The 27638-nt window shown below is 42.1% G+C and overlaps 1 protein-coding gene and 1 long non-coding RNA gene across 3 annotated transcripts in view; one reads left to right on the plus strand and one right to left on the minus strand.

Annotated features, from left to right (window-relative positions):
- The window catches only part of ctnnbip1 (catenin, beta interacting protein 1), a 32409-nt gene extending 22785 nt beyond the window's left edge, over positions 1 to 9624 (plus strand). Inside the window, exon 4 of the mRNA XM_074644994.1 lies at positions 6155 to 9624. Coding sequence (XP_074501095.1) covers positions 6155 to 6213 — 59 coding nt within the window. The 3' untranslated portion in view covers positions 6214 to 9624. The remainder of the gene's footprint in view (positions 1 to 6154) is intronic.
- The window catches only part of LOC141773245 (uncharacterized), a 237809-nt gene that overhangs the window by 200330 nt on the left and 9841 nt on the right, over positions 1 to 27638 (minus strand). The gene's annotated exons all lie outside the window — the stretch shown is intronic.

A 27638-nucleotide genomic window follows, 5' to 3' on the forward strand; every position in this document is an offset into this window, starting at 1 on the left:
CAGAGGCGTTTCTCCTTAAATACGCTCTCATCTCTATCCTAAATGTGTTAATACTAGGGCTGTCAAAGTTACTGCGATAATAACTCTTCAACGCAAATTCATATTAACGCCATTCATTTCTTTAACGCATATACAAAACCTAAGGAATCCATTGGTACCAACCATGTCATACTAGCTTGTCGTAAATGTTGCTCCAATGTAAGCTAAATTTTGGCGAGGGGTCCCTTGACCTCTGACCTCAAGACATGGGAATGAAAATGGGTTCAATGGGTACCCACGAGTCTCGTAAACTTATGACTTTATTCTCGTAATACTACGACTTTTTTTCTCAAAGTTATGACTTTATCCTCATAATATTACGACTTTTTTTTCTTGAAATAGTATGACTTAATTCTCACTAAATTCCAACATTTTTCTCGTAATATTATGACTTTATTCTCAAAATATCAGATTTTTCCCCCCTCAATATGGCCCTAATACTCCGTCGTAAGAAAGTAATGTAAAAGGAAAATAAAATTAGATGTATGCTGCGTTAAAAAGAAAGAGACAAGCGAAGGGACTTGTTTAGTGATGTGACTCTGTAATAGCAGATCACTGTGTGTGTTGATGTCAACATGTTGAGCCGGACCACACACACTCTCCTGTTGTGTGTGTGTCGTGCTTCTTAACCCACCCCTGCTGTCGTTTTCAATGTGGGGGTGGGGGGGATCCCATGTCAGCTGACCCTGCACAGATCGTGACCTCAAATGATGTTGCTGCTCCGACTAATAACTCGCTGCTTCATCACTGCAACACTGGAGTCATCATCATTATGGCTGCTGCTTCTCTCTCTGCTTATTCAGACTGGAGGGACTGGAGTGAAGCAGCACGGCGCCTTTAACTTCAAACAAACTCCCGTTGGGTTCATTTCACAGCTTTCTTATCCATAGAGGTTTCAGTGTGTGTTTTTAGTTAATTTCAGGCTACCTTTTCTCAACCATATATTGATTTATAGTCTCTCGGAAGTGTGAAGAAAGACTGTTTGCTTGTGAATTAGTTCAGGTGAATAGACGTTGTCTCAAAAACACTATTCATTTTTAATTAATAGTTTACAAAGATTAACTCAGTCAGTACTTTATTTCATTTGCTAAGAGATACGCCCTCTCAGTGCATGAATCCCTCTCAAAGTAGGGCTATGATGTTGGATGTTAAGCCCCTCACATAAACAAGCCGACAGTCGGCCGTCGGACAGTTTGGGACCATCGGTGTGTCCCGCATCGTCGGCTCTAGTCTGCCCATGTTGGAGTTTATTCGACCGATTCAGCATGTTGAATCGGCGGCGGGGCTCGTCGGTGAGAGAAACCGCTCTGATTGGATGTTCAGTTTAAACAAATCAGTGCATGAGAAGATATAGTAGGTATCGTAATATATTGCAATATATTGAATTGTAACCCCCGTATCATGAGCTTTACACAGCCTTAGATGCAACTAATGATTATTTATTCATTACTCTGGTGTTTATTTCCATTAATCGATTTATTGTTTTGTCTATTACATATCAGAAAATATTAAAAAGTGCCCTTCCTCCCAAATTGCTTGTTTTTTTCTGGCCAACAGGACAAAACCCAAATATAGTCTTTCAGACATTTCTGACCAGAACCAGGTTCAGTCGTTCAACCAACAGAATAATTGTTTTAGCACTGGAAACAGATTTCTTTTATTTGAAACACTCTTTGACTTTATATTGAAACAGTTCTACTTTTACCTCCATGTTGTTTTTCCTGTAAATACCATTTGAGGGGGATTTTCTTCCACTCAGAGTATTTATGGCGAACAAATCAGATGACATGCCTGGTGCTGCTGTTATTTATGTAATCCACCGTCCGGAGCCGCTCTGTTCGCCCCCACCAGGCTGGCTGAGGAGGGGATCAGTGCACGGTGGAGGGACGGGCCGGACACGGAGCCGCATCCCAACCAACTCAAAGCCGTTTGCTCATCGGCAGCAGCGGCCTGCCATCCACTGATGCGGTCTGATTTTTATCTGTCGCTAGGCAACAGCTTTGAGGGACCTGACGTCTCCATTGTGTTGGCTAGAGCTTGTTTGTGTGTGTTTGTGGCAGGGCGAGGCCCGCACATGACTCTCAGGCAAAGTAAAAACAGATATAGCCCAGCCGGCTCTGTGGATGTATTTTGAGAGCATTTCTGTTGGTCATTGGGCTCAAGTTGCACAGCGTCTGACAACATGTCCTTCCTCTGAACTGTCCGTTACACGAGGGTGAACTCCTTCACACAACCACAGCATGATTCAGACCGCCAGTTATTGTGATGAATGGGTGTTATTGCAAGTTCCTGCGACAAAACGTCATCTTGAACAGAAGCGCTGTTCAGCAGTAGTGTAGCTCAGGTTGAGTTTCTGACATGTATTGTGTGGCGTTATGTAATAGTCTCTCGTTCGAGCATCATTATCCCCACGTGCTGTCTCAAAGTAGATGAGATTTATAGGGCCGCAACGAACGATTATTTTCACTGTCGATTAATCTCTCAGATTATTTTCTCGATTAATTGATTAGTTGTTTGGTCTATAAAATGACAGAAAATGGTGAAAGATGTCGATCAGTGTTTCCCAAAAGCCCAAGATGACGTCCTCAAATGTCTTGTTTTGTCCACAACTCAAAGATATTCAGTTTACTGTCATAGAGGAGTCAAGAAACCAGAAACCTAGCCTTACCACATCTACCGGCATCAAAACAGGAAGGAAGTGGTAAAGTCTGTCTCTTCCTTAATTTGATTGGCTGCCTGGGTCAAGTGTGACATTGATGAGCGGTGTGACTCTTTGTCTGGCGCCGAAAAGCTGAGAATATTTGAACTTTTGTGTCTAAAACCCACGCAGTACCATAGGAAAACAATGGTTTTGCTGGCGACGCGTCTCGGTTTTCAGTCTGTACTTAGCTCCACCCTCTCGTGTCACTTCTGGTTAAAAAAAAAACGAGATGACGACGACCAAAATGCCAAACTCGAGGCTTCAAAACGGCAGTCCACAAACCAATGGGTGACGTCACGGTGACTACGTCCACTTCTTATATACAGTCTGTGGTCTGTGCCAGTATTTTTTCATCAGTCTGTCTCTAGTTCCCTCTCCTGGTGCTGCTTTCGGCTTTTTCTTTGCCGTAACCTCATTTGGTTGGCCAATGAGCTTTCAAGAGAAACTTCATATCAAAAGGCAACCTCCCCCAAAAATCTGGATGTTACTGAGATCAGGACGACCTGAATGCAGCACAGAAACATGCTAATCATCATCCTCCCCAAACAAAACACAAAATCCTGCGCCGTCTGATGAGGAGGGTCCGCCCTTTGTGCCAAATACATGTGGAAGCTCACAGTCCCTCCCTGGCCTACTTTCACATCTCCACAATAATTAAATCTAACAAGCACTTGAGGGCTGTGGTGAAGAGAGTTTATTATAGCAGACGCGCACGAGGTGTATGAAATCCAAAAGGTGTGGGACTTGGTGTTGATGATATTTATGTGATCGTAGCTTGTCAAATGTTTTTATTTCAGTGCTTGTACGCTGTGGCACCTATTTGCCCCGTCAGCTTTAAGAGTTTTTAACTAAGGGGTTTGAGTAGACTCGAGATGTTGCTGTATGTACTTTGGAGTCTCAATCAATTTCGTACCATTACCAAGAAGCAAATGCATTTCACCAGGCTGCCGAGCATGACAGTGCAAGAGGGATTCTGCTTCATCTGGCAGAAGCGTTTCCCTCTCTCTTTTCAGACAGTCTACTCCACTGAATTGCTCAAATTGAAACTTCAGTCCTTGCCAAAAAAATGAGGCCTATATGAAAACTGTTTTTGTATTTTATTCATTCTTACTTAAACAGAATTGGAAAATGTATATTCATTTATCAGAGAGTCCCAGCAGGTGTAGGCAGGCCCAAATGACTTGATGAATCGCAGTTGGCAACAGACTAATGAGTGATTCCTTGTTAAACAGAAGCCAGCTGACAAAGTCTCATTGTGTAGCTGGCAGGACCCATTAGTTGACTCAACCCATACGAGGCTGTAATTATCGGTTTGTCCTCATTAACTTGGTAAAAAGGGAAAGAGGCACAAAAGGAGAAGAAGGAAATCCGACCCTGTGTGCTGTAGATCATTCCAGTCTCTTTTTCTGTGGGGCCCATTGATTCTCTTTCCCCACAGCTTAGCGAGGTTAATATCATCAGCCGGGATCTAGTATTGTTTACTCGCCGACGATCTTGTGCCTCGCAGCCTGAGCTGCAACAGCAGAGGAGATTGAATGGCAATGAAGCCTCAGATCTAAGTGTTATCATGGCCAAACAGGATGCTGCTGTCAGCGGGGGTCACTCCATTAGTTACAGTATCTCCTGTCAGGGCGCCGTGATGGCAGGCGGCGGCTTTCCACAACAGGTGGCTATAAACAAATCTGGCTTAATATACTAGAAGTCTTCATTACTGCAGTGGCATCTCACTACAATACGCACTGCGTTTGAATGCAAGCTGTCATAAGAAGTGTACAATTTTCTACTTTTACCTTTACTTTTGACAACGATGTCTAGCAGTTCAGGAAGATCCTGAGCTGCTCAGCTGCCTAACGTTAACCTGACATGGTGAAACAAGTACCGTCAGCTAAATTAACACTGCTTAGCTAGCGTTAGCTAACGTTAGTGGGCTAAAGACACTGTCTAGGGCAGCAACGTAGCATAATTGTGATTGGCCCCAGTGCAATTTTTGTCTTGGGCCCTCGCCCCAAACACAAGCGCACACATATGTAATATGTATATGCATGAAGAGAAGTAATACACAGTATGTACACAAAGGTGTAAACAGGAATGCAGTATGTAATAATGAGTACTAAAAATATTTCTAGAGAGGTGTAGAGAGGAATGTAGTATGTATAGAGAAGTAAATAGTATGTAAAGTATATAATGGTAAAGTGACAAGTGATGAGCTCAGGAGTTCAGCAGTCTTATGGCCTGTCGGGATGAAGCTGTCCCTGAGCCTGGTTGTACGGGACCGGATGCTGATCCCAGTTGATTACTTGCGACACATTTCATATCACCTGATGACTCTTACGGATACGTCTGAATGCAGATCTCTTCTGTGTGTTTCTGTCAATGTGAGTGTTTGTTCAACCGCCCATTACCGGTCACACCTGGTATCGATGTAAAGCAAAGAGATGAGACATTTCCAGTTAGTCACAGAAGTAAATATATGTCTTCTGTGCTAGATATTAACACGTCATTTGTCACAATCTCAAACTAATAAACTCACCAAACACATTTAGTGAATAAAAAGTCACCTTATGTCTTGATTTATCCTCTTTGACACATTGAAATTAAAAGTCGATAAGAACACACACATTCGTCATTTCCGGATGTTTGGTTTATATGAATCAGATTTTGGCCTCTAATAACACTTAATTCTCCTTAAAGTGATAGTTCTAGTTAGTTTTGAAGTGGGGTTATATGAGGTACTTATCCATAGTCAGCGCATGGAAGCAAAGCGATGTACTGCTGTGGACGGGGGCAACAAAATGTATTTTAGCCACCTAAAAGAAAGGCCCACCAAAAAAAAATGAATATCAGTTTAAGTGCAGGCTATATTTAGAATATTTTCGCCGTTTTTTCTTGCCATGAGACGGCTATACAGTCATGGTTTCCAGTCTGGTGGCTTTGGCGAGAGCAGAGATGGATACAACGGCTTCAGTTCCCCGTTGGGCTGTTTGACTGCAAGGAAAACCGGTGAAAATATTCTAAATATAGCGTACACTTAACTGATATTGATTAGGTGGGCCTTTCTTTTAGGTTTCTAAAAGAGGTTTTCCGACCTCGTCCACAGCAGTATGTTGCTTTGCTTCTGTGTGGTAACCGCTTGCCGACTGTCATCTACTGTAGGTAATACACTGACTATGGATAAGTACGTCATACAACCCCACTTCAAAACACCCGATCTATCCATTTAAAAACCTTCCTTCCCAACATCTACAATAGTTACAGTATATTAGGTTTCTAATTATGCCCATTTCTGATGTTTTTGTCGCGTTGCTTTCTGTTTCAGAAGAGCCTGTTGGGTTCATATCACTGTCTGTGTGTTATTTAAATACAACTTGCACTTGTTTGGAGGACTTGCCTGATGTTCTGCTGTTGGTTTCTCAGGTGCAGAGGACGTGGTGATGGCGTTCTCACGGTCAGAGACGGAGGATCGGAGACAGTGACCCTGGGCCCCGCTCCCACTGCATCCCTCCCCGCCCCCCGTCCCGCCCCGCACGTGATCCACAGCGACTCCACAAACGCGACACTGATGAGCTCAGGAGAGGAGGGGGCGCCCGGGAGGGACAGAAGAGGAGGGGAAGAGACACCAGGAGGTGGCTGCCTCGCTCTCCCCCCCCCCTCCCAGCCTCTTCCATCCCCGACTCCTCCTCGTACCAGCTGGCACACCATTACCTGAGATGCACTCCAGTGCTTCACTGTGGGCTGAAGCCTCGGCAACAAGGCAGTCGGTGAAAACACTCGCAGATTGTGTGGATGAATATCAAATGTAGTTTTCTTTTTCTTTTTTTGTGGGTGGGTTTATTTTGTATTATTTTGTCTGTGTTGAGACGTTAGGCAGTGTTACGTGTTATATCTGCTGTGGCCACCGGAGGAAGTGACCAGTCAGCAGCTGATTGAAGCAAAGAGAAATATAGTTTTGGTCAAGCAGCGAGTGTGATGATTGATCATGTTAGGGGAGAGATTTTTTAATTATTTCTGCTTACCCTAATGGGGCTGAAATTTGTTTTTGATTTAGCTGTTGTGTTATAAAGGCTTTTGTATTCTGTCACACAAGGGGCCTCATTTATAAACACATGGTGTGTATAAAAAGAGGCGTTAAAGATGGCCATCTCCCACGCAGATGATTCTGGAGAGCGTCGACACATCTGCTAGAATCTGCATGCTGAAGGCAAAGTAGTCAAATAAGATATTTATAACTCTTCTCAGACAATTAAAAGGTGCAGTGCGTCGGATCTGGAGGCGTCTTCGGTTTGTCCGTTCTGGGCTACTGTAGAAACATGGCAGGGCCCGCTCCGTATGTAGATTTTTGGTGCCTTCAAATGCGGTCGTGTTTACCGTGTTCACGAGAAGAGTCCATATGAACGAAACCCCCGCCCCCAACCCCCCTCTCTTGTTGTATTCACGACATCGTAAGTGGAAGTTGTGACGTGTTTGTTGACGTTGTCAGTAATAGCAGAGGCCATGGAAGTTAATTTTTCGGCGCATAATAAGTGAATATATTGTAATTTTAGTCGTATATTATTTTCTTCATAATTTTATAATATGTCTGAGGAAAATGTTGATATTCCCAACGGCCCCATCTTTTTCCTCTGTCATGCATTTACTGAATTATGTTGCCCACTTGCTAGCTTGCCAAATTGTTAGCCTCTGTGGCTTCGAGACGCCGACAGTAACGCTAATATTTCCGTTGCTCAGCAGCGGCGCTCTTCACGACTTAACCACTTGTGTACCTGACTTCCCACGTTGTAAACACAAGCTATTTGAAGGCACCAGTAAACGGCTCATTCTAAGGTAACGAAAACACAACAGTTTTTTATTTTCAGGTGGTGATAAACTAAAAGAAAACATAGTTATTAATATTATATTACATTTCTGCCAACAGATCCTCCTAAATGTTCCACACTGTTCCTTTTAATTTCACTTCATATCAAATTCTGGGCTGTTTATTTAACACCTCCTTGCAGCAGGAAGTCAGTTGTAGACGCGCTCATCAAGTCCAGTGAGCTCCGGTGACCTCTGATCTCTGGCTTTTTCTTTACCTCTACTTTTTATTAATTAGAATAATTTGACTTTCTGATGATGCAGCGCTCACTGCTGCCGCGACTCGCTGATTGTCTGTTATTGGTCAAACCAGAAATACTAACAAACACCAAACGGTTAAATCTGACTCAAGATCTCTTTTGTCCACATCCAAATATTAGAGTGACAGGCTGATTGATGTGTGTGTTGACACTCACAACAGGCCTGTCATTAATCACGTCATGTTTAATTATGGGAGTTAACCGGGCAGGACGGCGAGGCCGGTGACCCGACCGCGAGGGTATTTTTGCAGTTTTCTCCTCGACGAAATCTACGCAGCGTTTTCTAAATGAGGCCCCTCTTGTTCTTCTGCTGCTTTATTTTGAACAATAGGCTGTTGAGAGTGCAACAACGCTTTTCCTCTCGAGGGAAGGTGTACGAATTAAAGACACTAGCAGATGTAATCACACGAAACACAGGTGTACACATTCTCCCCCAAACAAACACTGGTTTTGGGTTCTTGTGACATGTAAAACCTTTTTTTTTTATTGTACAGATAGTTGGGGAAAATACAATAATGAATCGATTGTGCCAATTGTATTTTTTGTTTTGTTTTTTTATCTGTAAGATAACATTAACATAATGATTTAAATTGATAAGAGACGAGCTGTAGTTGTAATTTATTGTTTACTGAATTGACGTCCTCGAACGCATCGTTAAAGATGGAGAACCAGTAGATAGTTTCATCCGCAGTGGCTCTTTTGTTCACACTAATAAATCACACAAACTCTAATTTCTAACTACCTGTACGAAGCCAAACGTAAGAGCTGTGTGCTGTTTCTGACTGTACTGTATCTCTTGCACTATTATCAATGGGATATTTTCAACAAAAAAAAAATACATTTTGATATTTAGGGCAGAGATTTTATGTTTGGTTCAATGGATAAAAAAAACAACTTTGTAACCACGTTTTTATTCCTTCAAAAAGTATCTGTGTTAATTGACTGGACTGGAATAGCTCAAATGGATATTTGTTAACAACCGACATGTTTTTCTAGTGACATGCTCAATATTTAATGTGATTTAAGTACAGTTTGTTAACTTGTATAACTTTAAAATGACTGTAACGTAATGTTTTGAAGCCAAGCATGTCCGCCTCGTGGTTTATAATGTTCATTCGGCCGAGGATCTTCGACGCCTCGGCAACATTGACCATCGTTTGTACGTTCTTGACGTTTAAAGAAATGTTTCAGAAAAAAAAAAATAGTTTTTTCTTTTGTTGTATGGGTAAAGTGTTATTATCCATTATTTGTTGTTGGCAATAACTTCTATTTGAATGTCCTCAGCAATCATTGCGATGTAATCAGCCAACAGATCTATCACGCTGTCCGCCTATGACGAAGACATTTGTCTTTTTTATGTTTACTTTTGTTTTAAAACATTCTTTATTTGTCTATGCATTGTTTTCTCTCTCTCTCTCTAAAAGGCGTCTTACTGTACATTTTACCTATCAGGGTTGTTCTGCAGCCTTCGTTCAAGTTGTGGATGAATGTGTGTTTGAGTGTGCGTGTGTGTGTGTGTATGATCATCGAACTACCGGTTTTGATTTTCAGCATGCTGTTGAGTTCGACTACGATCGATGTATCTTTTTACTGTGATGACCTGACGTTGCCTAATTGTCCTTTTTTTTTTGTGTTGCTTTTGTATTTTATTTTCCTCTCAGTCGACATTGATTAGTTGGTTTTCGTTTTGTATGGCTGCTGACCATGTCTTGACTTAATGCTTCCAAAATCCTATACCAACTGAACCATTAAAGATATTTTAAACAGTGAAAAGTTTTCCTTCTTTTTCCTCCATAATTAAGTTGAAGCTCGGAGATGAGAAACGGCCCAGACTGGCGGCTTGTCTTCAGATAAGGCCTCACGCTGGGCATCCTGGAGGGGGCTGGTGGGGGGAGAAAGTGTTCATTGAAGTCATAATGAGGGTAAAATCATGGCTTCTTTGTTCCTCTTATCGACTGTACGTGCAGAAGAAAATGATTCTTTTGTTCAGTCTGATAAGTGAAAAATGCAGTTCGTATACAAAGACATGTCTGTATATTCGATCAAATCTGAAATCTTAAGTCCTCCAGAGCCGCAGATGACAAAACAATCTACTCAAAAGTCCATTTACTTGCCTTTTACTGGGCCTTTGAACATATCTCTTATTTGTCTTTTAACAGTACTCTATACCAGCTATTCTCAACCACTGGTGGGCCTCAGAGCGCCACCTAGTGGGCCGTGGAGGTACTTCCAAATGGTTAGGTTAACTCCTTCAAAATCCGACCGACACTGTTCTGTCTTTCAGAGGTTGTAGCGGGCTCAGTTTTAAAGCTAGAGTGAAGATACTGGTATCACATGTAACTAGGAAAACATTGGAATCCATCGGTACCAACCATGTCATGCTAGCTTGTCATGAAGAATGCTAAATAAGGCTCCAAATTAACACTAAATTTTGGCGAGGAAAAATTGGAATGGCCATTTTCAAAGGGGTCCGTTGACCTCTGACCTCAAGATATGTGAATGTAAATGGGTTCTATGGGTACCCACAAGTCTCCCCTTTACAGACATATAGCTAACACTGCAGTGACACAAATTAGAGCGTTTTTTTAAGCGAAAAAGTGATGTTGGAGACAACCCTGCTCCAGTAAAAGGCAGTGATGGGTGAGGGTAAGCTACATTTTTATGTGGGTCATTACAGCTGACAGCACGTTTATAGCTCAGTTTGTCTGATCAGAAGTGGGCCTCAAGTTTCAAAAGTTTGAGAACCTATGCACTATTCGACATCCAGAGCATTAATATAGCAGCAAACAACTATTGTGTAAGTAAAGATATAGAGTAATGTCTACCTGAGCAGAGAATGAAGGCACTCTCCCTCTGTGTGTTGTAATCAGAGCTTCTCCGTGCTTTGTTGACATAGCCGGGCCGGCCGCAAGTGCACAAATAGACGGAAGTGTAGCGCCCACTCTTCAGGTTAACACTGTTAGCTCTGTCAGCACTGTTGCTATAGTTTTCACTGTTAGCACCGTTAACCGTTACGAGCTGCCGGCTCAGCCGTCGCCATGTTGAGAGCCATACGGAGGCAATAGAAATGCTCCCAATCTCTCATTTAGCACCTTTAACTGTAAAAGTTCAAACTTTCCATTATTCTGCAGCTCAAGGCCCTCTTACTCACTTGTTCTGAGCTTACAAATTGAAATTTTGCTGTTTAGGTCAAAAGCTCCAGATTAAGCGAGTAAGAGGACCTTGAGGGGCGTTGCTAAATCAATATTTTGAATTTTTTTTAAAAAGAGGTTTAATAATTTTTCTGTCATGTAATTATCATATTAACATGTTAGTTCTCGCACGTTATGTTAAAAAACAATATTCTTGTCCTTTCAGCTGCACAAAGAGAGTAACAGCAGTAACTCTACTTTAAATCTGCTCGTCATGTAAAAACACACCGTTTACCTCGTTGACTACCAGTAACCACCCAAAGCCTCGTCAGGTGTTGAGGCAGATGTTTAAATTTCTGTCTGGTCATCACGTTGGGACACGGGCCTCCATATTTCTCCTGTGCTAATGATGAACATCTGCTCACCGTTCCCATGCCTTCTTCTCACAGATGCATAAAAAATCATGCAATTTAGAGGCAGCTCGTTCTGGGAATAACACGCCAGCTGTTGGCACATTTTTCAATTTTCATGCAGCACTTTACAGTGTAGCTGTCATTTACTGACAGTAGAACTTCTGTTTCTCACCAGAACAAGTTGCTGGTGCTTAGTATTCAAACTAACCCTTGTAATGTTATGACGACTATGTATCGAAGCTTTGTTTAGTTGAAATTGTGTTCCTTGTCACAAAACACAGGCTTTTCAACATGTTGAAAGATATGCTGAACTTGTTGACATTTTTATTTTAACTCAAACGTCTAAGACTACGACGCAGTATTAGGGCCACTTTGAAGGAAAAAAACATCAGAGATTTCGAGAATAAAGTCATACTATTACGAGAAAAAAAGTCGTAATATGACTTTATTCTCATAATATTATGACTTTATTCTCATAATCTCTGATTTATTTTCTTTCCTCAATGTGACCTCAATACTCCGTTGTATAAGACATATGGAGCAACGATGGTGTCCGGTCATCATTACATTGTCTTCTGCTGGCTGATATGTAGATTTAAGGGCAGCATGTGATGGCAGCACTCTCTCTCTCTCTCTCTCTCTCTCTCTCTCTCTCTCTCTCTCTCTCTCTCTCTCTCTCTCTCTCTACACGTGAGCCTGGACGTCGTGTTTATCTGATGTCAGACAGATCAGACCCAGAGCTCGGCACACAGCAGCAGCCAGCTGATAGCTGCCACCACCACTATCACATCACGTTATGCAACAGTGTGTGTGTGTGTGTGTGTGCCTGGAGAGCATACTGTAGTTGCTTTGAGTGCTGACTGGCGACAGCTGTTTAAGAACAGGGTGACTTATGTTCACTTTTAATAAGTGTTTTGGGAAGTCATGTTTTGCTGTTTAACATGTACTCAGTGTGAATGAAACTTTAAGTGGTTCTTCATCCAAATTATATCTTTTTAGTATCAAACACTGACTCATGTCGGCTGGAAAGGTGACAATAAAAAGCTCCTTTAGAGAGAACAGTGTATGCTTGAATTAAAGGTTCTATATGTGATAACCAGAGCATTAATATAGCAGCAAACTACTGTTTGCTATGTAAAGATACAGAGGAGTAATGTCTACCTGAGCAGAGAATGAAGTTTCCCTCCCTCTGTGTGTGTTGTAATCAGAGCTTCTCAGTCCTTTGTTGACGTCGCCAGGCCGGCCGCGCGTTCATTTCAGTGCATGTTCGTACACGTGAGCGTGCCCCACTGGCTACCTCGCGGCCGAAGCGAAGCACCCACCCTCTTTAAAAAAATTAAGCAATAAAAGGACAGTAGATGCTAAAATATATAAGTGAAATTAAGAACAGAGACCATTAAGAATAATAAAAAAGAGAGAGAGAATTAATGAAAAATATTAAATTTAAAAAATATTTTATAAAATAAACATTATTAATATAGTATATTAATATAAAATTAATTAATATAAATTAGAATGACATTAATTATAAGATAGATTAAATAAATTTGTTTAAAAATGTTCACAGAGTCTACATGTCTTATACCTTTTGGTAGGGTATTCCATAATTATGGATGGAGTTTAGATATATTTGGGTATAATATGGATGAATTACAGAGAAGTGATTATTCTGATTATTCTGAGTGGTTTGAGGATATTGTGATACTATAAAATTCAATTTGAAAAAATTTAAATAGAAGGAAAATAACTTATTCATTTATTGCTTTTAGCCACTTTAAATTGTGGGTCATGAGGGATGGAGTCTAAATAAAAGCAATTTACAGTCTCCAATTCCCCTGAAATGTTGATTAAATGAAACCCAAACAAACAAAAAAGAAAGCGATCATATAATACAAGTGAAGACCAAAGCTGAATGCACAAAAAGAGCACGTAAGCTGCTGTTAAGCCATCTGAAACAATTCACACATACAATCTGACAGGAATAATGAGAGCAGCACGTCGCACAGCAGTTAGAAAACAAACAGTACAGTAAGTCCTCCGTGATCTCTGATGTCTCAGTGAAGATAAACCAGTCTATCCCTCTGCAGATGGGTCTTAAAGGAGCTGCCAGAAGTTACTTTTATTTCATTGTCATGCCAAACAAAACAGAAATTGTACCCAAAAGAAAAGAAAAAAGCTCCAACCTTAAACTTTATCCTGATTAAGGGTGTTTTTTTTCTCATCTCCGAGGCTTTAATTTAAACGTTTTGTCTGTAAATAGCAAATTCACTCAGTTTATGCATCATTCATGTTTACAAAATCCAACAAAATGTTTCTCTCCGCTCATTTATTCAGGTTTTTTCCTTCTGGTTGCAAGAGCGTATGGAACCAGGTAGTTTGTCTCTTCGATGTGCTTAACATGCAGCACTCGTGTAAACATGACTGGAAGGAAATTATACACTTATTGGAGATTCATTGTTAAAAACTTATCATTTAGGGACAGAAAAAATTTGCCAATTCAGAAGAGAATAGCTCTATAGAAGGAGTTAAGTAGTAATAATAATATGTATCTCCAAATTTGGTGATTTTTAATTTTTTTCCCTCTTTTATTTCTTAGGCTAAATTTAAAACCTACTGCATTATGTGGTAAATGCATTGACAAAAAGCTGAAAATAGGACTGTCTTTCTAAGCTAATGAAAAACTGTTTTCTTAGTGCAGGGGTCTGCGACCTGCGGCTCCGGAGCCACATGCAGCTCTTTAGCTCCTCTCCAGTGGCTCCCTGTGGATTTATAAAAATGGAAATGAATAACTGTTTTTTGTTATCATTTTCATTTTTATTTATCATTGTTGTAGGTCTAATGTACGACGGTACAACAGAGTATTAGGGCCACTTTGAGGGAAAATAAATAAACCTGAGATTTCAAGAATAAAGTCATAATATGACGAGAATAAAGTCGTAATATTATGAAAATAAAGTCAAAGGTTTATGAGAAAAAAGTCGGAGTATCATGAGAATAAAGTAATAATATTATAAAGTAGTAATTTTACGTATTATTTTTTTTCTTTCATGTTAAGTTATGACTTTATTCTCGTAATATTACAAAGTTTTTTCTCATAAAATTCTGACTTTATTGTGGAAATCTCCTATTTATTTCCCTCAATGTGACCGTAATACTCTGTAGTACATTTGCTCTTTGGCCCTCACTGCATTAGACTTATACAGTATACTATAGACTATAGACTATAGACTATAAGCTGTGTTACCTTCATCACAATGCTCAATGTTTTGCGGCTCCAGACATTTTTTATTTTTTTTTTTGCCTAAAATAGCTCTTTTGATAGTAAAGGTTGCCGACCCCTGTCTTAGAGATGCATGATTTTCACAAGATTTTCCTCATGTTTGCAGAAAAAATTATTTAAATATAACTAATAATTAAAACATTTTCATACTTTATTTCAGGTAGGATATCTACTGATGGACCGCCGACCTCAGTATTTCTAAAAATCAACATAATTGGAAGGGAAGCCTTTATTTTAGAAAGAAAGTTTGAAGCCACATGACTCTCTCCTAACCCGGCCCGGCGCTAAAAAATATAACTCCCCCCCATAAATTTGAGAGGAAGGATAAAAGTTTCCAGCCCAAAATGAATGTGATCAGCTCCACCTTTCATCTTCAAAGCGTGCGGCAGCTGCAGGAGCGAAGGAGGTGACTCTCCCTCCCACCTTATGACTCAACATTTATTAAGCAAAAAAGCCGGCAGGGATCCAGAGAAGAGGGAGGGAGAGAAAGGGCACACATGCTGTGGAGTAATGCAGCGCTGCACAATCACTCACAGCAACACACACAAAGCTCTGCAGACAGACACCACCCTTAAACCTCATGACTAGACTGTATATATGAGATTTACTCTCAGTTCATTCAACTGGCAGCATCTAAAGCCGTCTCCCTCAGACGCTCAGCCCGTTCTGTTTATTTGTATCCGTCTCTGATCGTTACTGTCTTCTGCTTGTGCACAATATAACAGTTATATACAGGAATTTATAAAGAAAATACAGAAGTCTATTGACAGATGAGTGATACAGCCCCAGATCCTGTATAGTTTAGCTTAGCCTCATGCTGGCTCATTAACACTGTAGGCTACCACACACTAATTAAAGACAAAGCTCGGCAGTTGGCCTCAGCATGGTCGTTAGCATGGCTGCAGACTCTCAGTCTTGTTTTTATCTTATTACAAACTCTCTCTAGATATTCTCAGAGCTACGAAGTCTTCTGCAGTGTGCATGCACGTGAGAGTGGAGCGAGTTGAGTGAAAGCAGGCAGAGGAGCAGAGACTCTGGTCCTGGAGACCAAAGCTGCGGTCTCCCCCGCGTACTACGACCACGGCCAACACTGTTTAACAGACGGGCATCACTAGATAGAACTTTGCGGTTTTGGTGCTTCCGTGTAGTTTGTGTTGGAGTCTGAGTCTGAACAGCGTAGCCTCATGCGAGCGTGCATTGGGACATCGACCCGGATTGATTTATGCGTGTAAGAAGTTACAAACAGTCCCTTTAAAGGTTGCTCGCTGTCAGACTCTATCATGTAGGTTATATTCTGTATCAACTTGTTCAGCTTTTAATTGAAGTTATATGTTTGCACTGACACATTAAAACCAATACAGGTTTTCATGTGTTGTGTTGTTTTGTTTTTTTGGCAGCACCATTCCATCAAATTTAAATATTCTAGATGTTATTTTGAACAAGTTTCCTCAAAAGTCAACCTGACATGTTTTGGTGTCTTTGGAAACTCTGGGATCTCCACTAGAATTCAAATTAAGGCTGTGTGAGTGTGAACAGTGTTTGGCTGCACAGCGTGAGATTGTTCCGGTTGACCCTGGCAGGTCAGTGGAGGTCAAGAGGTCAACAAGAAGAAATGGCATCTCACTGTATATTTAGAGGGAGGAATTCTCACTAATATTTCTATCTGTCTCAACCACAAATACTTTCCATATTTTGGCAATGCAGTGTGGTTTGAAACTCCTTTTGATGCTGCCCACACAGTGCTGCATTTTGCCACCCAAGTTTTGGTACTTGTTGCATTGAAACCTACTTATGAGAAGCACTTTTTCAATTCCTCCTCCTGCACCTGGTCGCTCTGAATGTGGACCATATGTTGGTTTAGCTGCTGTGGGGTCAGTGAGCTCCTGTGGACCACCTGTGTTACATCTCACTTTGTGATTAAAAACATCCCATTTCAAACCCATCAACCACCGGCCATAAGAGACTTGTTGCAGCAAAGCTTTTTTACAGCTTCCGCTCTGTTTCCCTCCTGACTGTTATGGCACGCTGCTCCCCTGAAGGCGTATACGGACTCCAGCCATCTGCTCGAGTTCTTTCTAGCTGTGATATTTCTTTGACAGAAGCTTATTTCCACAATACAGTATATACTCTCAGGATCAACATACCTGTCCACCTCCAGGATTCCCACTCCAATTCACTGTGTGAGGCTCATTTCCTGTAGGTACGTGATACAGTGTGTAGGCAAAATGTATGGAGATGTCATCTCTGGTTTTTGCATATGACACATGAAGAAGAGGAGAGCATTGTGGGAAGAATTCAAAAGCATTTCTGTCTCTTGTTGGTGAAGACATAGTGCATGTGTCCAACATTTGACTCCTGAGAGATTTGAAAATTTCTAGGGCTGTCAATCGATTAAAATATTTAATAGCGATTAATCGCATGATTGTTCATAATTAATCGCTCATTTTTTATCTGTTCAAAATGTACCTTAAAGGGAGATTTGTCAGGTATATGATACTCGTATCAACATGGGAGTCGACAAATATGCTGCTTTATGCAAATGTATGTATATATTTATTATTAGAAATCAATTAACAACACAAAACAATGACAGATATTGTCCAGAAACCCTCACAGGTACTGCATTTAGCATAAAAAGAATATGCTCAAATCATAACATGGCAAACTGCAGCCCAACAGGCAACAACAGCTGTCAGTGTGTCAGTGTGCTGACTTGACTATGACTTGCCCCAAACTGCATGTGATTATCATAAAGTAGGCATGTCTGTAAAGGGGAGACTCGTGGGTACCCATAGAACCCATTTTCATTCACATATCTTGAGGTCAGAGGTCAAGGGACCCCTTTGAAAATAGTCATCACAGTTTTTCCTCGCCAAAATTTAGCGTACGTTTGGAGCGTTATTTAGCCTCCTTCGCGACAAGCCAGAATGAAAGATCAGTTGCGTTAATGCGTTGATGGCGTTAAAACGAATTTGCGCTAAACTTTGACAGCCGTAAAAAAATTTAATTGTTATATTTTCCATCTTAAAGCTGCTAAATGCGACATTGAGAGCATTTCATTGCCTCCGCACAGCTCTCAACATGGTGACAGCTGAGCCAGCGGATCGTAGCTAACAGCACTAAGAGTTAAAAACAAAGGCAACGTTCTGATTACAACACACAGAGAGGGAGAGTGACTTCCTTCTCTGCTCAGGTAGACATTACTCCTCTATATATCTTTACATAGCAAATAGTTATTTGCTGCTATATTAATGCTCTGGGTGTCGTATTGAGCACCTTTAAAGCTCCTATAGGTGCTGAAAAGGCTTATCCGGGTGTTCTGGACATCACAAATCTACTCTGTGCAAATATAAGCTCACCAAATGTTATAAATGTAATAAATATTTATTAATATATGCACACGTTCCAGCTCAGGCCTAACAGTAACTAGACAGGCCTGTAACTGGCTGTCATAACAAACAGACTCTGGCTGTGCCATCAGGCCTGAAGTATGCATCATGTCGACTGAAATAAGCATGAGTGACTGCTGTTGCTGCTGCGGGAGCAGAATATACTTATAGACAGAGAAGATCCAACTACAACAATAACACAAGTGCCGAAGCCAACTGCAACGAGAGGAATCCACAATAATAATTCAGCGTCTTTGTCTGATGTGTCATTTTTAGGGAAGTTGTGTCCTTTTCCATCACTGAAAGCTTCTTTTCTTCCAGCTTTATTTGAGCGACAGTGAGTGAGTTGAGATTAAAGCCACCTGATAAAATTCTCCAAACTTCCTTTCTCATTTTAATTCACCCGACGCAGGAGGAATGTGATAAAATTCCTCCCCGAGGAGGTCGGGGAGGGGAAGATGCACAGCCAGCAGCAGCAGCAGCCCTGGCATTGATTAATGAAACAGACTCCGAGCTCTTAAAGTTCAAAGCTGTATTTATTACTCTGTTTTCTTTTCAGCACATGATGGAGTCTGTAAACCGATAGATATGTTTTCAGAGGCAGATAAATTGTGTGTTTGTCTGACTAGTATTCTAACATGTTGGGATGATCTGTCGATTTAAGAGCCTCGCACACGATGAAGCATCAAATCGAAAGCAGGATAAAGCACACTGTGACTCGCTGAGCTATTTGTGGACTTTGACCCCAGATAAATAATTGGGAGCAGTGAAGCCGGCGCAGCATCCCGCTGAATGCTGGGAATGCGTAGAATGACTCAGCGTTCTCGGCGGGGAGTTGGCAGAGTGGACATCCATCACACCACCACTACGGTCTGTTGGTAGCCTATAGGAACATAATGCCTGCTCCCACTATTGGCTCACTGTGCAGACGCTGCTGACTGCTGAGGGAGTATTACTAACCTTGTTCAGCCCCGGGGGGGTCGAACCCATCTGAAGGAAGGAGTTATTAGTGGAATTAGCCAAAACTGAAACCATGATTATGTCTGAATCAACACTGACTGGATTTCCCTCCAGCCTCATTACCAGGGACATGTTGGTGTCTGCAGCACCAGCAAACAGATTAAAGGAAAATTACACCTTAAGATGCCACATCGCATTGAGATGTTTTTGTTTTTTTGTATCTCATGAGACCACAAACAAGCTCTTCTTTCCAGATGGCGAGTAATTAACGAGAGAAATCCATTAATAAAGAGAGAGAGAAACCTGTGGGGATGCTGTCACTGCGACTGTCTGTAGCTATGGCTACCGCCTCCTCTCTATCCTACGACACATGCAGAGGCACAAAATAACAGGAACACATCTAGCCTATAAATTAAAGCAATTTAATCATGACAACACCAAAAACTACAGCCGCTCTGTCAAATAGCATCAATAACATTTCACAAGTGTTGTGTGTCAACCTCCTGCAAACGCACACTACCATTTCTTGTGCTAAATACGGGATCGGGAGCATTGTCATCGCCTCTCAACGGCTCTCAACATGACGATGGCGAGCTGGTGGCTGCTAGCTAACAGTGCAAACAATGGCGAAAGTGCTGACAGAGCTAGTAGTGTTTACCTGAGGGGGGAACCGAAGGGTGGGTGCTACGCTTCCACGACGATGCCGTCAGTCAGGACGGCGTTATCAGCTGTAACCATCATATGAAAGCACAAAGCGGCCGGTGTGCAAGATTAACTGGTGTTTGAATTAACTGGTGATATATACCCGTGTCGTAAGAGTGTCCTTTCAGGACCCATTGTCGACTAAACAGGAAATAAAAATAAACATTTTGATCGCTTCATCTCTCTATATCACATTCATGTGTCGGTATCTTTTGAAAGATGCTGATCTCAGGATGCTTGCAGCGAGGACAAGAGTAAAGTAGGTGGTCGGTGTTGATGCTTGTTCAAAACACTCAGTAAATCCTTTACAAAACGTTCTTGTTGATTTGAGACCTGTCTCACTACTAGATTATTTTTAAACACCACTTAATCTTGCACACCGGCCCGGCTATGTCAACAAAGCACGGAGAAGCTCTGATTACAACACACACAAAGGGAGACTTCATTCTCTACTCAGGTAGACATTACTCCTCTATATCTTTACATAGCAAACAGTTGTTTGCTGCTATATTAATGCTCTGGATATCAAAGTTAGCATCTTTAGACAGGACTGACACGGGGAACACGGGGGCCTGCACACCCGCCTCTGGAGCTGCTCATTGTGACGCCCTCTATGAGCTCCATGTAAGACTATGCAAATGCATATGCCAATACCAATCCCCGAAAGCTTTATTGGCATGAACGGAGGAGAGCCAGCGCTGCCAAAGCATTTCAGAGCATCAATACGCTGATGATGAACCCGCTGGATCCTTATGCAACAGGGTAATTGATGAATGACACAGCAGCAGCTCTAACCAGCAGCACCTGGTATCATCAGATGATGATGATGCAGATATTAGTGACTGATGACTGTTTTTACCAGCTGATTATATCTGCAGGATTGGCATATGCATAAACAACCACACACAAACAAGTATTTCTTTATTGACATACTGTATAAGCTGTATGTATTTTCTCATTTTCTATCACACACACACACACACACACACACACACACACACACACACACACACACACACTCACACACACCCTTCAATCATGCTCTCACAAACACAAGAGGAGGCGGCTCCGAGGTGTCACTGCGGGCGCTTTCATCTGTCTGCAGGTGCCGTTGCCATGGCAACAATGGATGGAAATTCTCGCAGTGAATCATGAGTTCACTGTCGGTTCAACCCTCCACCCTGAGATCAGGTCCTGACCTCCTCTGGGGGCGCCCCCTGAGAATAATGTGAAATGAGATTCTGCCCATGCACGTGCAACATGCAGCTTCTTTTTTTTTTTTAAACATGCACCGGCTCCCAGCTCTCTCCATGACACCCGTATCCACGGGCCCTACACTTAAAATTAGAGAGCAGCTGTCCCTGGATTATCTTATCCTGAGACGGATTCCTAGAATACCCTGGACAGAATTAACCTGAGGGCGACGCAGAGGAGCTGGGAGCCATTTCGGGGGGTGTCGTTGTACGTAAATGACTATTTTGAACTGTGTCAGTGTCCTGGCGGCGGCCTGGCAGCAGGCATGAACGCTTGTTAGTTTGTATATGAATCTGCCAAAGTGAGGGCATTGTACTCGACCTCCTCTCTCAACGCCTCTTTTTTTAGGTTTAAGGTTATAATTAATTTTTGTAAGGCTTAAATCAGGGGTTTGAGGTTAAAGGGGCAAGATGTGAGCCTCAGGAATTGCTTGTTAACAGGGACACCTGTGAGCGTTGAGTCAACGATAGTCAGCGTCCTGTTGCTCGCGGTTGGGCTCGCACTACATGCACACTTCCGTATTTGGTATTTCACTCTGAATGGATTGCAAAGTTATGTCGGATATTGTCTGGTTATGTATTTCCTTTTGTGCATCAACATGTTGTCACTGTGAAAAGGTGTTAAACCTTTTCACTCCAATTTTAATGTTTTTAATTACAGTTGCAAGCTCCTCTGAGGGTTGAAAAACAATTACAGATTTGAGGTTTATATAAACATTTTACACTTTAAGAATTTAAAAAAACAAAAAAAACTTAAGCCGGCAAGCCAAAATATAGTTTATTTTTCTGAGTCCCTAAAGAGGTTTTTGAGAGAGTCACTTGGTCACTTGTCACTGGGAGTGTAGCTGTATTTTTCTGTGTGTGTGTGTGTGCGTGTGTGTGTGTGTGTGTGTGGTTGCTCATTGGTTTCCTAACAGAGCCCCAGTGACAGCCTATTTACAGTAGCATCCCACAGGGCCGGGCTGCTGCTCTATGGAAAATATACCCAAACACCTCTCGTGGGTGTAAACACGTCGGGGGGCTTTTTCACAAACTGACAGCAGGAACCGCATCTCATCAGGAGGGCTGTTGCATTATCTCCACGGTGAAATACGCAGTCTTGACCAAATGATATTATTCATTCACACCTATAATTGCAGGGGGGCTCTTTATAAGGGAGACGTTCCCATTCATCTCAATCTGGGCTCCCAACTGTACAAATATGGAAGCACGAGTAGCGTGCGGAGTTTAATGAGCCTGTGTGAGGCGGTCGTTAGTGCAGGAAGAGGCGCTGGATTATTGATGCCTCTGGGCTCATTTCTGTTCGTCTCCTCAGGGAGGAGGTGTGCTCACTCACCTCCAGCCTGGGTGACAGCCGGGTATGAATTACCTTCCCTATCCCCCCCACCCCATGCTGACACTGCAGCTAGCGGCCAGCATTTTAATATGGAGACAAGTCAGGGAGAAACGGGAAGGATAAGCAAGTAAGGGGAGAAAAGACGAGAAGATGTGTGTGCGTGTTCATAAATGTATAGTGTGTGTGTGTGTGTGTGTGTGTGTGTGTGTGTGTGTGTGTGTGTGTGTGTGTGTGTGTGTGTGTGTGTGTGTGTGCAGCTGTTGGGAGTGATTTTGTGTTGGAGGAAAAAGAGGCAGAAAGATAAAAAAGACGGGGAGTGGCAGTGAGGAGAGAGATGAGAGGAGAGATGAGGCCCAGCGAGTTGAAAATCAATAATTAAAAGGTCATGTGGAGAGAGAGAGAGAGAGAGAGAGAGAGGGAGAGAGAGAGAGAGAGAGAGAGAGAGGGAGAGAGAGAGAGAGGGAGAGAGAGAGAGAGAGGGAGAGAGATAGAGAGACGGAGGTCTTTCAACTTAATAATACCTTAATCCTCCATTAGCATGCAGCTAAAATCTCCTGCTTCTTCATCACGTGAGGTCACAGGGGATGCCGGCACCGATGCACCATGGGATTTATTCATGCAAAACTTCCATCCTGCTTTATAAATGCACTCATACTATATATACATAATTACTTCTGAGCTCCATGTGCCAGCGATGTACTGTAATTGCTGAATAATACATACTGTAGTGTGCTTACACATGCATTATATTAAACAAACACTGTGGTAGTCAGCGCGTACGTACTGATGGAGACCTTATTTATACGTATCTTTATCGAAAACATTTTTATGTAGAAGAATATTCAAAGAATATTCATCCACAGAGCTTTTAGAAAGGTGCACAAAATTATTAGTAAAAAATGATTATGATTGTGAATTAATGATTTTAAACATTTTGGCGGGGAAGATGTATGGTACCTAGAGTCGGACTCTCGTCGACCAACGACGTGCTGGGCTTGGAGCAGCCACTCGACCACCGTGCTAAAGACCCAAGCGTAGCTAACTAGTTTCTTTTCAGCCGTCACAACACAGCCGATTACAGCGCCTACATGTTTTAATAAAAATATTGATTAGAAGCGCCATTTACCAGCGCCAAGTTTGTGTTTGTTTGGATGCTAAAGAGAGGCAAAGTCCCGCCCCTTCCTGTGGACCACCATGGGACCTTATTTCGGAAAAATATGAACAGTAGTTAACGACAAGAGACAAATATTTTTTTTGATCCTGTTTGAATTGCGCCATGAATCACACATATGATGTTTGTCAATTTAAAGGGACTGTTTGTAACTTCTTACACGTATAAATCAATCCGGGTTGGTGTCCCATGCGCGCCCGCATGTGGCTACGCTGTTCAGACTCAGACTCCAACACAAACTACACGGACGCACCAAAACCTCAGTTATAGTATCTAGTGAAGCCCGTCTGTTAAACAGTGTTGGCCGCGGTCTCCAGGGCTGGAGTCTCTGCTGTACTCTGCTCCTCTTCCCTCTGCCTGCTTGCCTTCACTCACACACCGCGCGCGTTCTCGCTGTTTCGCTCCACCTCATGTGAACGCGCGCTCACTCCACACTGCAGAAGAGTTAGTTTAGCTCTGAGAATATCTCAGAGCTAAACTAACTCTGGACGTTTGTGCAGAAATAAATGCTGCAGCTCCTCCAGACCAACAGAGGTTTTCCGTGTCTTGTGAAGTGACGGGGCTCCGCAGAGAGAAACGTTATCGTCTCCGACCAAAACTCCGGTGTCTCCCCTGTTCCCTCCGGCCGCGGTCGGGAGGCTGAAGCAGGAGAAGCCAACACTAGGATCAGTAGTGATTCATGGAGAGACCTTTGTCTGGTCAGCTAACATTACTGCCAAGCAGCTGAAATATAGAGTGATATTGTGGTTTTAGCTGACGTGTGTCGCCTCACTGTTTTGAGCGATGCTCGTTCACGTCTATGTAGAGCGAGCACAAGCGCGAGTGCGAGCAACAGGACGTTGGCTTTCGTTGACTTAACGGCCACAGGAGTCGCTGTTAACAAGACATTTCTGATTCTTACATAGAGTCCCTTTAAAAGATAATTTTGCAAGTCAAGAAAGTCGCTCTGTAGAGCTACACCTATGTCGTTTCCTGGCCGAAGAGAGCTGCTCACGACCGACACAACGCAGTTTGAGCTGCGCTCGCCGCACATCACAGCATGCAGCGCCCGAGTTGGGCTTTTCTCGACGCAGCTTACTACTACTTATTATTTAGTTATTTTCATTCTTTAAAAGTCACCAGAATGCAGGAAACAAAGTCTCTGAGGACCCTCAGTAATATTATTAATATTAATATGAGTTATATTATGAAGAGAGCTTAAATATTAAAGCCAAGCCACTCTGCCTTTTATTGTGAATATCCTTATCAGGTGTTCTTTGTTGTGTGTCTGTTGAGCAGAGTTATAGTGCATTATTTAATTATCAAATAAAATTCAATCAATCAAGATCAATGAAATGCTCCATTTAGACACCCGGTGTAATCAGTGAGTGCATCACGAGCTCTCTAACTTGGACAAGTGTCAGACTTTTTTGTGAGGAAAAGGCCGAGCTCAACAAAATCTATAATGAATCAACACACTTAACCTAATGGATGCATTAGGAGCAGCTTTCCACCTTCCTGAGCATCTCGCAGCTCTGATGTCTTAATTCTGATAAGCTTTCTTAAAGCTTCTCTATACGACATTCAGAGCATTAATATAGCAGCAAACATCTATTGTCTATGTAAAGATATAGAGGAGTAATGTCTACCTGTTTTATCAACGCTCAAAGGCCCTATTCAGACCTGGTATTAACATGCGTCCTCAGTGATCGGATCACATTGGACAGCTCTAACTACAGGTGTGAATGCATTCAAGACGCATTGAGGACGCATTGAGATCGGATCTTTCAGACCATTAAGGACCGCCTACTCATCTGACGTCCCGCTGGGATCCGCGGGGTCTCTGCGCTCATCATGTGAATAGACAGACAGACGCCTCGCGGCATGGGAACAGCCTCTGTGCTCTACTTTATTCTGTCGGTACAACTGTATTTTATTAAAATATATTTCATCTATAGGATACATAATCTACAGACTATCAGACAGGAAGTGCATTATTATCATACTGTCGGAGATGTGTCGGCGTTCTTGATCTGCTGCTTTGCACGGAGCTGACAACTGCCCACCTGCTCGCTTTCTCTCATCCCCGGCTCTCTGGAGCTCTGTACCCGCTGTTGCCTGGCAAAGGCGGCGTTGCCGGCAGCACGAAGGTCCCCGGGGACCGCCGGTCCAATAACTTTATATTTTGATGTTAATACAATGTACCAGAATACACGATTATGTAGGATATTACTACTGACATTCATGTAATATTACCTCACAACGTCTGCTGTATTAGACAGTGTTTACTGCGTGTTTATTTGCATATAGGGCGGGGAAGTGAGATCGGATCACAAGTGGTCACTCTGGACGCATGTGGAGACGCATTTTAATGCCAGGAGAGAATAGTCGTATTTAATGCATGTTAATACCAGGTCTGAACAGGGACAAAGTCATTTCCGGTTGCTCTAGCTTTTGTCGTCGGGCGAGGGAGAATCATGAACTGAGTTTGACCGCGGGTATTTCAATTGCTTCCCCGTCTGCGGTGCTGACCCGTTCAGTTAATAATCACTGATCTAGGTTAATGGCAGGCTAACAACATAATTATGAGCAGCGAGGGAGCCGGATAGAGACGCTGTAATGGGACCCGAGCCGACAGCAGAGACCCCGATACGTCTGTGTGATTTACTCAACAGATTAAAGTGTGTTTATGACTGACCTCAGGCCAGAGGTCAAATTAATATCACACGAGGGGATCAGACAGTGGTCTAATGTTCATCATTAGATGCAACTGAACTCACACAGAGGGGAATACTTCTGCTTTAAATGTGGGGAAAGCAACATTTAACGCTTACATAAAAAGAGGTTCAATGAGTTAATATTTGAAGTGATGAACCTCCTTTTTTTAACTGGTTTGTCCTATAATCAGATATGATTTGTTATCATATAATTTACCGGATGTTTGTTGAAACCGGGCAAGTTTCAGGTCAGCATGCTCCCAATCGCGCCGCACACTCAGCGGTCAGAGACGACGGAGTACACACACACACTGGCTCCCAGCCATTTTTAAACCTCCTCCACTTTAATATCACCCACTCGCCATATGAGCCTCCTTCAAGGGTAATGAGGGAGCAGACTGCTCTCTTCCGCTGTCTGGACAGCAGGTTTTCCCATATACACAAACACACAGGGACGCAGATTTTAATCACAGACATGTCTCAACTTGGGGGTTGTTAAAACGGGTGGGCAATGTGTTTGACTGCTTCTGTGTTAATATCTTTATCCGGTGTGTGGGTGTACACATGCAAGCTTTTTTTGTGCATGTCAAGAGAGAACCTTTTTTCATCTGACTGTACCGCAGCTCTTTCAGATTTAACTCAAGTATCGACACCATCCTCCATGTGTTCATTTTAATTTTAAACTTTTTAACCCTCTGAGACCCACAATAAACCATTTTTTTTTTTATTTCTTAGGGAGTACAGGGGGTCTTTATATGCAGATAGCAGGTCAACAGTAGATGTCACATAGAAATGGTGTACATCATCTGAAAGCTGAGAACCTGAAGATTAATTTGAGACACAGCTCAGCACTGTGTGTCAAGTTGTTCCAGTCATAAATCAGAAATAAACATTAATTAATTTAATAATTAAAATCAATTGTAAAAGTGTATATGTTTAGAACATTATGATTGAAGTATATGATGGTCATCACCATGCTCTATTTTGTCTCATAAAATGTTGCAGCAATTTTTGGGATAGCATTTGTTACACAGATTTGGTGCTGAAGTTAACAATTTTTTTTACCACTCGAGAATTGATGAAAATGATCAATAATCCCTCCAAAATACCACATTAAGACACCAAGACCTTGAGGAACACCGTAGAAAAAGCCATGCTGTGATTTGGTACCAATGTATTCTTTAGGTTTTCCAGTTTCAATTCATGTGATTAGTTATATCTGTAAAACTCGGTAAGACTCTTGCGGGTCTCAGAGGGTTAGCTGGATATTATACACTAGTGATAATAAATTCAACTTATATAATGCTTTTTAGGGACTCAAAGATGCTTAGAGATGACACAAGTGAACATTATACAATTGTGTTTTTCATGCAGTCGAGCTCTCAATGTTTAGGTCAAGTTCGTACTACTAGCTTTCTACTTGGAGTGGCAGAGACGATATAGGCTAGATGGCGGC

Source organism: Sebastes fasciatus, chromosome 8 (genome assembly GCF_043250625.1).
Source record: "Sebastes fasciatus isolate fSebFas1 chromosome 8, fSebFas1.pri, whole genome shotgun sequence".
Taxonomy (NCBI): Eukaryota; Metazoa; Chordata; class Actinopteri; order Perciformes; family Sebastidae; genus Sebastes; species Sebastes fasciatus.